The following is a 12,569-nucleotide window of genomic DNA, read 5'->3' as shown; positions in this document are numbered from 1 at the left end:
TCTTTGTATTTCCTTATGTCGGGCTTTGACTTTCTCTGGTACCTCACTGATTAGCTTAATAACTAACCTTCTGAATTATTTTTCAGGTAAATCAGGGATTTCTTCTTGATTTGGATCCATTGCTGGAAAGCTAGTGCAATTTTTTGGGGGGGTGTTAAAGAACCTTGTTTTGTCATATAACCAGAGTTGGTTTTCTGGTTCCTTCTCATTTGGGTAGGCTATGTGAGAGAGAAGGTCTAGGACACAAGGCTGTTGTACAGTTCTTTATGTCCCACTGGGTGTTTCCTTGATGTAGTACTCTCCCCCTTTTCCTAGGGATGTGGCTTCCTGAGAGCCAAGCTGTAGTGATTGTTATCTCTCTTCTGGATCTGGCCACCGAGCAAGTCTACCAGGCTCCGTGCTGGTACTGTGGATTGTCTACACAAAACTGTAGGTCTCTCAGTCATGGATATGGGCACCTGCTCCAGTGGAGGTTGCAGGGGGCTGAAGTAGACTCTGTGAGGGTCTGTAGCTTTGTTTGATTAATGCACTACTTTTGTTGTGGTTGGCCTTCTCCCAGGAGCTGGCATTTTCAAGAAAGCATCAGCCTTAGTAGTATGGAGAGGAACAGGTGGTGGCCAGGGCCCCAGATATCCCAAGAGTATATGCTCTTTGTCTTCATTTACTAGGGTGAGTAGAGAAGGACCATTAGATGGGGGAAGGGCTAGGCATGTCTGAACTCAGACTCTACTTGGGCAGGTATTGCGGCTACCGGTCTGGAGGATTGGGGTGAGGTTCCCAGGTCAATGAAGTTATGTTCCTAGAAGGATTATGGGTGCCTTTGCTGTGTCATGCAGGTTGTCAGGGAAGTGGGCAAAGCTGGCAGTCACAGGCCTCACCCAGCTCCCACGCAACACAAAGGGCTGGTCTCACTCTCACTGTGCCCCACCCTCAACAGCACCAAGTCTGTTTCCAAGCAGTGGGAAAGCAGGGCTGTGAACTTGTCCTAGGCTAACCGCTTCCCAGCTGCAAAAATAAGTAGGGCTTTCCTACTTCCCCTACCTGTGGATTCTGGACACTGGATTCATGCCCTCCCTTGAGCTCTGGCCTGGAGACTTCTTAATGGGTTCAAATTGTTACGAAGTTCAGCTAGAGATTTCCTTCTCCCTATGGCCTTTTCTTAGTGCCTCTGGTAGCCCTCCTGAAGTTCCACTGTGAAGTAAGGCAGAAATTGACTCAGCAAGCCCACAGGGATTTTCCTGCTACTTCCTCATTTGGGTATTTTGCCCAGCTTTCTAAATTCAATGAGCTCCAAGTAAGGTCAGAATCTTCTCCTGTAATCTAGACCTTCAGGTTCCCCAGTGGGGGTTTGTGTTCAGGGGCAGATGATCCTCCTTTTGTGGGATGATCTCCCTTTCCCTGCATAGTTTGGGCACTCGCAGTATTTGGGGTGTCTCCCAGGTCCTGTAGGAGCAATCTGCTTCTTTTGGAGGGTGTGTGTGTCCTCCGGGCTTTCCTAATGTATTCCTACAGTTGTTCTGGAGCCAAAGTTCACGATGTGAGTCTCCACACGCTGTTTTGCCTGTCCAAGTGGGAACTGGACAGGAATCTAGCCCTGCCTCAAAAGTGTGATTTTTTTGAAGTACTTTTTAAAGTTCTTGGAAAGATGACATAATTATATAGTTTTTTTGGTGAACAGTCACATGGTTTTAAAAAATTTTATATAGACAAAATTTTTTATATATTTTAGTTCCAAGTTTCTGGATTTTATGCCATTCCTAGAAGAACTCCAACACTCTTACGTTTAAAAAATATTATCTCTATTTAAAACTTCTGTGAAACTTATTCTTAGAGATTAAACATCTATGTATTTTAAAATGTTTAGTTCAATCTAATTTTTTGTTTGTTTTTTTGACTAAGAATTTTCATTGAATATATGTTTTGTACTTTGTAAAATGCCTTTTCAGTATCTATGAAATGATAATATGTAAATCAAATAAGTATGTGTATATATATATATACACATTATATATTTGGGTATGTACATATATACATTATGTATGTGTTTGTGTGTGTGTGTGTATATATATATAGATATATATATATATATATATTTTTTTTTTTTTAAGAGACAGGGTCTTATTCTGCTACCCAGGCCGGAGTGCAGTGGTGCTATCATAGCTCACTGCAGCCTCAAACTGGGCTCAAGCCATCCTCCATCCTCAGCCTCCCAAGTAGCTGGGACTACAGAAAAAACACCACGCCTGACTCCTAAATCATATATATTTTTCAAATATGTTTTCAACAGTTTAAGAGCTTGCAATATAGCTATGTAAAACAAGATTACTGAGCACTCTTGATAATAAAAGACTTCTTGGATTACAAAAATGTTAGAAAAGAACTATTTTTTCTAAAGGTCCTAAAAATATCTTTTTTTCTAAAACCCTTCTGCTCCAGGCTGGAAGTAAATTGAGCTGCTACACTCTTTCTAGCAGCGTTTGGAGAAGTCACATGGGTTAAGTGATGTAAACTGAGAAGACATTTTAATGAGAAGAAAAGGAGCTACATTCTGCCTCTTTTTTTTTTTTTTTTTTTTTTTTTTTTTTGACAGCACATTCTGTGAGCCCTTGTCTGTTTGCCTTCTGGGCAGGAAGGGAAACAGACCACTGCAGACATCTTAGTGCAGCAAAGTTCATGCTAGTTGCTTTATAGAAAGTCATTGTGTCGGCCGGGCGCGGTGGCTCACGCTTGTAATCCCAGCACTTTGGGAGGCCGAGGCGGGTGGATCACGAGGTCAGGAGATCGAGACCACGGTGAAACCCCGTCTCTACTAAAAATACAAAAAATTAGCCGGGCGTGGTGGCGGGCGCCTGTAGTCCCAGCTACTCGGAGAGGCTGAGGCAGGAGAATGGCGTGAACCCGGGAGGCGGAGCTTGCAGTGAGCCGAGATGGCGCCACTGCACTCCAGCCTGGGTGAGAGAGCGAGACTCCGTCTCAAAAAAAAAAAAAAAAAAAAAAAAAAAAAGAAAGTCATTGTGTCATTTGATTGATATTCCCTAAGGTAGTCTAAGATGAATAATGAAAGCTACTACCTTTTCTTGCCATTATTACCACATCGTGGTAAACAGTAAAAAGAAACATAGGTTTGCATAATTATATTTGCTTTGATATAAAATTAGATAGGGTACAGAAGTATATATCAGAGTAGTACATGCTCCAAAAATTAGTCATTGGCACACAAAGACATGACTGTTGTCCTCTAGCTGGTGATATCTAGGCCTCATTTGTGCACATATGGGCGCATGGCAGAAAGCAAATCAATGTAGATTCTAATTGATATGCAACATTGTGATAAAATAGACCTTAGATTTACATATCCTATTTAGCTCCATTCCTTCCAACAGGGGTGCAGATCTTGCTTCTGGATGACTGAAGTTAGAAATTTGTATTTCCCAGGTTTACACAGCCAGTTAGTGGTCATGTGGTGAGTAGAACACAGGGTTTCTGCACCAGTGCTCTTTCATCTCCACACAGCCTTCGGGGAGAATCTTCAAAGGCTGGAGGTTTCTCTTGACACGTAACTCTTGTCTTCCACTACAGCTAATGTCAAACGCCACTATTACAGACAATCTGTCTTCTTTTATGATCATTGGAGCAAGCTGGCTGAACAATCTGGAGAAGACTTGAATTCCCTAAAGCAGCGGTTACTTCAGAGGAACGTTTCAAGGTGCCTCTTTCCTAGGGAGCACATTTTATAAGGCACCAAGACATCCGTGCACGCCCTAAAGAAATCAGTTCCAACTTCATCCGATTTCATTTCCCTAAATGCTGACTTTCATTATAATGTCACTCAGCTGTGATTTCATACAGATTCCATACACAAGAGACAAAAGATAAGCAGACATGGGCTTGTAAATAAACATTAAATCTGGCAACAGAGTCAATTTTAGAACCATCTTCTGGGACATTAAAGGGAAAGTATGTGGGGGAGAATGATGAGACTTCCAGATGATTTTATAGGTTTTTTGCTTTTGTTTTTGTTTTTGTTTGTTTTTTTGTTTGTTTGTTTGTTTTTGCTGTTGTTGCTGTTGTTGTCTTCGAGTTTATAAAAGATATCTCTTTTCTTTGAGGTGGTTCCAATATTGAGTGTGTTCTTTCTTTTGTCAATCAATTAAACAAGTTGACAAAGGAGAGCAATTGATATTCACAGATTTCCAGTTTTCAGCAACTCAAAAATATCCACCTGTTATCTTGTATTCTGAGTCAAAGAGAGACAAATTCTTTTTTGAAGTTAATGAATGGCATATTTTATCCACAGTATACTAAACTAAGGTTAAGATCAAAAGAGCTCTCTTATTCTCATGACAGTGATTGAAAAAGTAAGTCCCAATTTTTCAATTATTCATCTCCACCTCCACTGTTCTATTATCTATCCCACTAGTGATTGAAATTGTCTCCTAGCAGACTGCCCAGGGTGGGACACAGGAACACATACATACCCACAGGTATGTACGTGTTGGTTTGCCATGACTGTGTATCCAAATGTAAGATTATTTTAATGGTATTAACAATATGTAGCTCACAATTTATGTATAATGACAAAATATGCAATAATCTATTATTGTAAGTTCTGTATAACCAGTTGAGTTTTATAGAATGCTTTTGCTGACCTTTGTTGAATGATTTTATCTGTAGCACATAAAGTCTCTGTCATATATTCTTTTTGAAAAATTTATTTATTTCCTTTACAACCCTTCAAAAATGTGAAAATTAGTCTTAACTCACACGTCATAAAAAATCAGGCCTCAAGTCAGACAAGCCAGGTAGTTTTCTGACCCCTGGTCTAGACAATGCACAAAACAATAAAGCAGTCCCTGATTTGTAATGTATGTCAACCTCTGTGGTATAAGTATTTCCACTATGGTAGACTTCAAGCTGTCAAAGGGATTTCACTGAACATGGAATTGGGAAGAGCTGTGTGGTAGCAACCCAACCTACAGTATCCCCACAACACAGATAGAATAGTCATGAAATTCCTCCAGAGCACCTTTAGTTAAAAGATAGGCAAATCGATATAATATAGTGAAATAATTAGAAATCAATGAATGTATTAGCTTTTAAAACTAATTTCAAGTTTATGTAACTTAATTATTATTATTATTATTATTTTTGAGACAGAGTCTCACTCTGTCTCCCGGGCTGGAGTGCAGTGGCACGATCTCGGCTCACTGCAAGCTCCACCTCCCAGGTTCAAGCGATACTCCTGCCTCAGCCTCCCGAGTATCAGGGACTACAGGCGCTAGCGGCCATGCCCAGCTAGTTTTTTGTGTTTTTAGTAGTGACGGGGTTTCACCATGTTACCCAGGATGGTCTCTATCTCCCAACCTCGTGATCTGCTGGTCTCCGCTTCCCAAAGTGCTGAGATTACAGGTGTGAGCCACCACGCCCGGCCAACTTAATTTTTAATAATGGCTAGGTTAACCAAGGGCTCACAAAATTTCTGAAAATCTAACACTTGAAACTCATGAACTGGTAACAAGCTGACTCAAACACACCACTGAGATGGCCTATTCTTTTGAATTCCATAAATATTGGACCTTTTGACGTTTTTTGAACCATGCTCTGGCATGCCTCCCCAATCTTCTAACCCTATTCTTTCAAGACCTAGCAGCATCTCCTGCTAGAAAACTTCTACCATTTTTCAAGGTTGAATTAAGTTCCCTGTTTCCTATATAAATACAGAATTATATAAATATAAAATTTCTCTATTCTAAACCTGCAGCGACAGGGGCTTCATCCACTGTAGCCTTTACCTCCTTGTTCTGCAAGGGCTTATCTCAGTTTCTTCAACTCAGAGACTGAATATTTATGGCCCAGCAGAGCCTGCTGTACAGCAGGGGCACAATATGTATTCCTTGAACTGAACTACTAGCAAAGATGGCAAACTCTTGGCTGCCAGTTAGCAGAGCTTTGTGCAACCTTCTTTGTATTGAATTGGTGCATTTCACTGTACCTCTTCTACAAGAAAGCAGGAAAGAAACAGCTCGCCACGGTATTAGTCAAAAGTTTGCATCGGAAGAGTGAAAGTCAAAGGGTAGTGTTTCGACTGCAGGTTTTAGTTTCCATGGGTTTTGTTTATAATTTAAATATCTTTCATCACCACAGATAATTGAAGTCTTTTTTTTAGGGAGATACATAACCAAGAGACTAGGCAGTGGTGCAGAAAGGCTACAAGCAGAAAAAAAAAAATGAGAAGGAGACCTGCTGATTTTAAAATGCACAGAGCTTCTATCTTGTGGTTTAGCCCATCACTCCCTCACTGCTCAGATTCTCTGGCTGCACTCCTTTCCTTGTAGACTATCTGGCATAGATGGAGGAGTAAGTCCCAGGGTAAGACTCCTCAGTGCCCCACCACTTCTCTCAGTTGCTCTGCTCACTGATTTTCTTGCTGCGTTCATTGAAGCAAGGGGCCAAGGAGGTACAGGGAGGAGGATCAACTCACCTCATAGTCAATGTCTAAGGCATCTGTCTCGCCCTTGGTGCGGAAGTGCTGTGTGTGCTTGTCCACCGTGAAGTTCACCTGCTTGCCCACCCGCTCGATGAGGACCGAGTGCCAGTGCTGGTCATCCAGGAGGCTGCCCAGGATGGCAGAGGGCAAGCTGCTGCTGAAGCGTGCTTTGCTGTCATCTGTGAAGAGGGGAGAGAGGCAAGATGATGTCTGTGTCCAAGGGCAGCTTTGCACACCAGAATGCTCCAAAAGCAAAGGCAGCTATCTCTGTTCTAAAGGCAAAGAATGATGTCTCCCTACAGGCCTGGAACTGTATTGGACCTGGGAAGGATTAACAGGCTTTACCCACAGATTCCAGAATCAAGTTCAATACGCATACCTCCTTCCAGACAAAATAGGGCATGTGCATGTTTTCAAGACTTGAAAAATTAAATAATAAAAGGAACTAGGTCCTTATGGCTACATAAATATGATTGAAAATGGAGATTTTGTTTTTAGAAAGAATGCATATTCTTTGAGTTTGAGTGGTTCTTGAGTAGAGAAAGCCAATTAGGAGCTGTGCCTGGGAGAAGGGGTAAAGCTGGGATACATAAAGGGAAGACAGCTAGTAAGTTTGTGGGCAAAAGCAGTGGCAAGGAAATAATCATCCCATATGCCATGGCTGAGTACCTACTGTATGCATGGCACTTAGGAAGAAATAACCTTCATCTTTAATCCTCTAAAGGAAAATTATCATCTCCATTTGACAAATGGGAACTCTGAGGCTCAAGGAGGTGAGGCATGCATGCCTCAGGTACAGTCAGGACTTGAATCTAGGTCTGCCTCATCCTTTTTACTTTGACCACAGCTATGGATCATGACTCGGGTCATACTGTTGAGGATTTAGCCTCTGTTGAGCTTGGAGACCCCCTTGAGAAGACATGAGAGATGCAGCTGGAAAGGCATGCTTTGCAATCCAACCTGCCTGGTTCCCCCTCTCCCCTCCTTCTCTCTCAATTTTATGGAAGTCCCCGGCTGTACCCCTCTACCAAAAAGATTACGGCTTTTATCTTCCCCTGCGGAACTTGCATCAACCTTAGAAAATGAACAATTAAATAGAACTAAAGTTTGTGTATATATACATTTTCAATTTTTGCAACATTTTATATATTAAGTTCCTCAGTAACTGAAAGCTAAATGTCTGTCTCTTCTCTCTTGGAAATGTTTTCTCCAGTACAGCTGCAGCAGCCTGTTCAGCAGTGTGACATTCAGCAGGCAGGAGCTGCCACTTCCCTGAAGGCTGCTCACTCCCACCTCCATTATGGCCCAAGGCACTATTCCCTTCACTGAGTAACTCGGTTGCTTCATACAGGGTTAGAATCATCAGACTCATTATAATTAGAAAAGTAGAGCTGGTGAATTAATAGCTGACTTGATTTCATTGGTTTGTTCCACAACTTCTGAGTTGTCATTGTTTGATGGATTATGCTAATGAATTAAGAGATATTTTCATTTTTTCTCCCTCCCTCCCTTTCTTTCTCCTACAGAAAGGTATTGTAAGCCAGGTGCAGTGGCTCACGCCTGTAATCCCAGCACTTTGGGAGGCTAAGGCAGGCGGATCACCTGAAGTCAGGAGTTTGAGACCAGGCTGGCCAATGTGGTGAAACCCCATCTCTACTAAAACTCCAAAAAAAAAAAAAAAATTAGCCAGGGGAGGTGATGGGCGCCTGTAATCCCAGCTACTTGGGAGGCTCAGGCAGGCGAATCGCTTGAACCTGGGAGGCGGAGGTTGCAGTGAGCTGAGATCGCACCATTCCACTCCAGCCTGGGCCAGGCCACAAGAGCAAAACTTCATCTAAAAAAAAAAAAAAAAATTGTGTGATCCACCTGAGCTGGTCACAGTGACAAGTAATGTGTCAAGGAGACATGGAGTTTAAAGGTATACTGTCCTCTCTGAAGATCTCAGTGGTCTTAGTGTAGAGATGTTCATCAAATAAATCTATAAAATGTATTCAGGTTTCCAGCACTTAGTGCACAGAGCCATGGAAATGCAGAGTGCGGTGCTGTGAAACCCTCCTTATGCAGCAGGGACAGGCTGAAACCTGAGGGAAGGAGGAGCATGGTTGCAAGACCAGGAGAAGCAGCAGCCAGGTTTAGAGATATAGGGGAGCGTGGCCCAGGACTTCCAGCAGCTGAGTGCCAGGAGCTCGTCAGCCTGGATCCCGTTATCCAGGACTTTGTAGGCTAGGTCACACAGTTTACATCTTTTTTAAGAAATGGAACTTTGAGTAGGCAGAGGTTACTAATGCAGATTACTGTGTTTTTTTGTTTGTTTGTTTTGAAATGCAGTCTACCTGTGTCACCCAGGCTGGAATGTGTGCAGTGGCACGATCTGGGCTCACTGCAACCCCTGCCTCCTTGGTTCAAGAGATTCTCCTGCCTCAGCCTCTAGAATAGCTGGGATTATAGGCGCGGGCCACCACACGAGGCTAATTTTTTATATTTTTGGTAGAAACGGGTTTTCACCATGTTGACCCAGCTGGTCTTGAACTCCTGACCTCAAGCGATCCACCGCCCTGGCTTCCCAAAGTGTTGGGATTACAGGTGTTAGCCACCGCGCCCGGCCAGCAGATTACTTTTAAGAAAGGTTATTTTGGCAGCTGTGTGGGAATTGAGTTAGAAGGTAAGACTGGCTATAAGATTGGCCATAATCTGGATAGATGGGGCATAAAGGGGTTCAGGCAAGAAGAGTACAGGAAGAATGGGATACAAGTAATGATGAGGCGTTGGCAGGAGGTGGCCTCCAGCTGACGGAGATAGAACAAAGAACACCACCATCGCCACCCCACACACAGTTTTTATGTATAAAATGAAATGATTCAGGAGCTAACATTGGCTGAAGGAAACTTTATGCTTTATAAACTGTCAGTTCCAGATGTAACAAGGCAGGTAGATTTAATATTGGAGTTTTCACTTTGAAATTGAGCTGCATCTCACTTTTTTCTTAAAATAAGAAAGGCATTGAACAATAATTTATTAAAATAAGTCCAAATATTAAACATTTGAAAATTTAAAGTCATTATACATCACACACACATACACAAATAAATAAAGTAATTAATTAAAAACAGGGCAAGGAATTACACCCTTTCCCCGACTTATTTGTTCTATGTGCTGTTTTTGTGGCCTTTAATGAGCTACTGAGTTCTTTAATAGAGCCAATAATAATAATGATTAAAATAAAATATTTTAATATTTTCCACCCTATCCTGCTTCAAAAAATAACTTTTATAAATATTATGAATCAGTCAAACTGATTTTATTTTTTATGTAACTTTGCGTATAGTAACACACCCTCCTTGCCTCCCTTCCTCACTTCCTCCATCTGCTCATCTTCCATAGCCCCAGGTAATCACTGCTGTTAACGTCTTGCTTGTGCTTCCAGAAAAATATTAGGTGTATGCAAGCAGCAAAGATAGATTTTCTTTATTTGTACTCTTTTAATTTTTTACCCTGATGGTAAAATAGAATGTGCATTTATCTTCAACTTTCCATTTTTATTTAATCTATCCTGAAAATCTTTATCAAAATACAAAGAGCTTTCCCATCCTTTTTATAGCTGCATAGTATTCCATGCTCTAATATGTATACATATATAATATATATGATGTATACACATATATGATACATTATATATAAATAATATATAATCATATATATGATATATAGAACATCATATTTCACTTAATGAGCTTCCTAGTGATACAAATTTAGATGTTTCTATCTACTTTAGATCTTTAAAACTGTTGAAATACTTTATTATGTGGATATTATGTAGCTTGGGCACAAGCATATTTGTAGCATTGATTCTTAGATGAAGAATTGGAGGACAAAGGCTTTCTTTCACATTGGCAATTTTGACAAACACTGCCAAATTGTCCTATATAAAGACCGTGCCTATTTAAATGCCTAGGAGTGCCTTTACCACAGACTTGCCAACAACATATGGTCTAGCTTTAAAATTTGGCCTGTCTGGTAGTTAAAAAAGTGCATTTCTGAGTAATTTTAATATGCATTTCTTTTAATAAGAATAAGGTTGAAAATCTTTTTATTTTTATTTCCTTTTCTTTGAGCTGTCTCTTCCTATATTTTGCCTGTGATATGAATTTTGAAAATATCTTTTTGCCTTTCTTTGTTTATGATGTTGCTTTGGTGTTTTTGTTTGTTTGATTGATTTTTTTTAATTCACCGCTCAGGTATTTGTGTATTGGGAACAAATCTGTCATTTTTCTTTTATAGCTTTTGGATTTGTATAATAGTCTAAAAGGTACTCCTTATCTTGAGATCATTGAAGAATCCTTCTAGTATTCTCTACTTCCTTTCAACTGAAATTTATTCTGATGTAAGGTATGAGGCACAGTTCTACCTTTCTGTTTTGAGATGGCTACCAAATTGTCTAAATTCCACTATTTTAAAATCCTTGAGTGGCCTTATTTAGTGAAATAGATTATATAACTTTAAAATGGCAGGAGAACACTAGTAAATTGGATAGGGTGGTATTTATTAGGTTGACTGGACCAAAGTTCTCTAAGTACATGATTGGGATCTTCAAATCCTAAAGCTTCTAGTAGTAGATTATGTTGGTTGTTGCTCACTATACCCTTCGTGCATCCACTGCCACCATCATCACCACCATCTCAGTGGGCAGGAACATCTCCACTGTGGGAAGCAGAGCTAGCATCAGTAACTTTACCTTTACCCTCCTCAAGGTCTAATGTCAGCCCTTTCTCTCCTGGGTCTTAACTTTGGCTCAGAAAGTTTGCCACTCTCATTGCATCCAACAATTCTGCTCCTTATAATTTTAAGACTTTAGGAAAATAAAAGTACTTCTTAAATAAATAGTGACTACCTTTCACTTACTGCATCTAATGAAACCATAAACTTAATTAACACACATCATTTTATGCAAAGTAGCTCATGAAATTTTTATGAATACTTAAAGCAATTTGTTGACCTTTTCTCAAAAGTGGATTAGCATTGCTCCTTGTTTACATTGTTCATTTACTTAGTGCATATATATATTATATAATATATATATATAATATATATATATAATATATATATATATAATATATATATATATATATATGCCCAAAGATAATGCAAAATTGAGTCCCATCAATTTTATGGAGAAACATTTCAGTTAGTATCAAGGGACTTAAACTTATGTTCACAACTTTTTGCCCAGTAATCCACTTTCTGTAAATGTATTCTAAAAGAGCAAGCTGAAATGTTGTGGAAAAATTTTTAAGTGGCCAGTGATTTAAAAATTGGATATAATGTCCAATAATTTGGAAGGAGAAAAAAATCTTAGTACATTTATGTAGACTCACCAGATGAAGTATTATATTAAATAGCCATCAAAATGATATTTATAAAATATTTACATTATTTCAAAAGTATACTCAGTAGTGACTGCCCTTTTTGATAAAATTAAAAGTAATATTTAATAAATAGAATACTCAATAATTAGACTATACTGATTTAAAATATACATGAGCAGAAGACAAAAATACAAAATCTAGACTAAAAACAATTCTGGAAAAGGCACAAATAAGCACTATGTGTGGTTAAAACTGAAGAATGCCTTTATCATAATCATTTTTTTTTCTTTTCTCTGTGTTTTAGTGTGAGCATAACTATTTTGGATAACGAGAAAAATAAACTTCATTAAAAACACAATCCTCACACTGCATAGTATATTTGTGGAAGAATATATATCACTGATTGTAATTATTGAGTCTCTTGGGAATTACAAGTTACTTATTAATTAACCAAAAAGGAGCACATATGGATAAATTTCATCACTCTTTCTCCATTAGTTATTCTATACCAACACTCAGATATCTTATATCAAAACAAGTTTAGTGAAACTTGGTTCGGTTAAAAAACTGGGAAAAAAATTTCTGCTCTTCGTTAAAAAAGGATATTTAGAATTGTATTTATGAGAAGAGTAGGATGGTAGTCCTCAGAAACATTTCATTTTCCCTAGAAATTTCCATTATTAGAGATCACAAAACACTTAATTCTCAAGAAATTATCA

At 39.3% G+C, this 12,569-nt stretch overlaps 1 protein-coding gene across 1 annotated transcript in view; it reads right to left on the bottom strand.

The window, feature by feature from the left end:
• The window catches only part of CNTNAP5 (contactin associated protein like 5), an 885,765-nt gene that overhangs the window by 471,358 nt on the left and 401,838 nt on the right, over nucleotides 1-12,569 (bottom strand). Inside the window, exon 6 of the mRNA XM_030800870.1 lies at nucleotides 6,482-6,666. Coding sequence (XP_030656730.1) covers nucleotides 6,482-6,666 — 185 coding nt within the window. The remainder of the gene's footprint in view (nucleotides 1-6,481; nucleotides 6,667-12,569) is intronic.

This window comes from Nomascus leucogenys, chromosome 20 (assembly GCF_006542625.1).
Source record: "Nomascus leucogenys isolate Asia chromosome 20, Asia_NLE_v1, whole genome shotgun sequence".
Lineage (NCBI taxonomy): Eukaryota > Metazoa > Chordata > Mammalia > Primates > Hylobatidae > Nomascus > Nomascus leucogenys.
The sequence above is the reverse complement of the archived record's forward strand: the minus strand, read 5'-3'. Positions and strand labels throughout refer to the sequence as shown.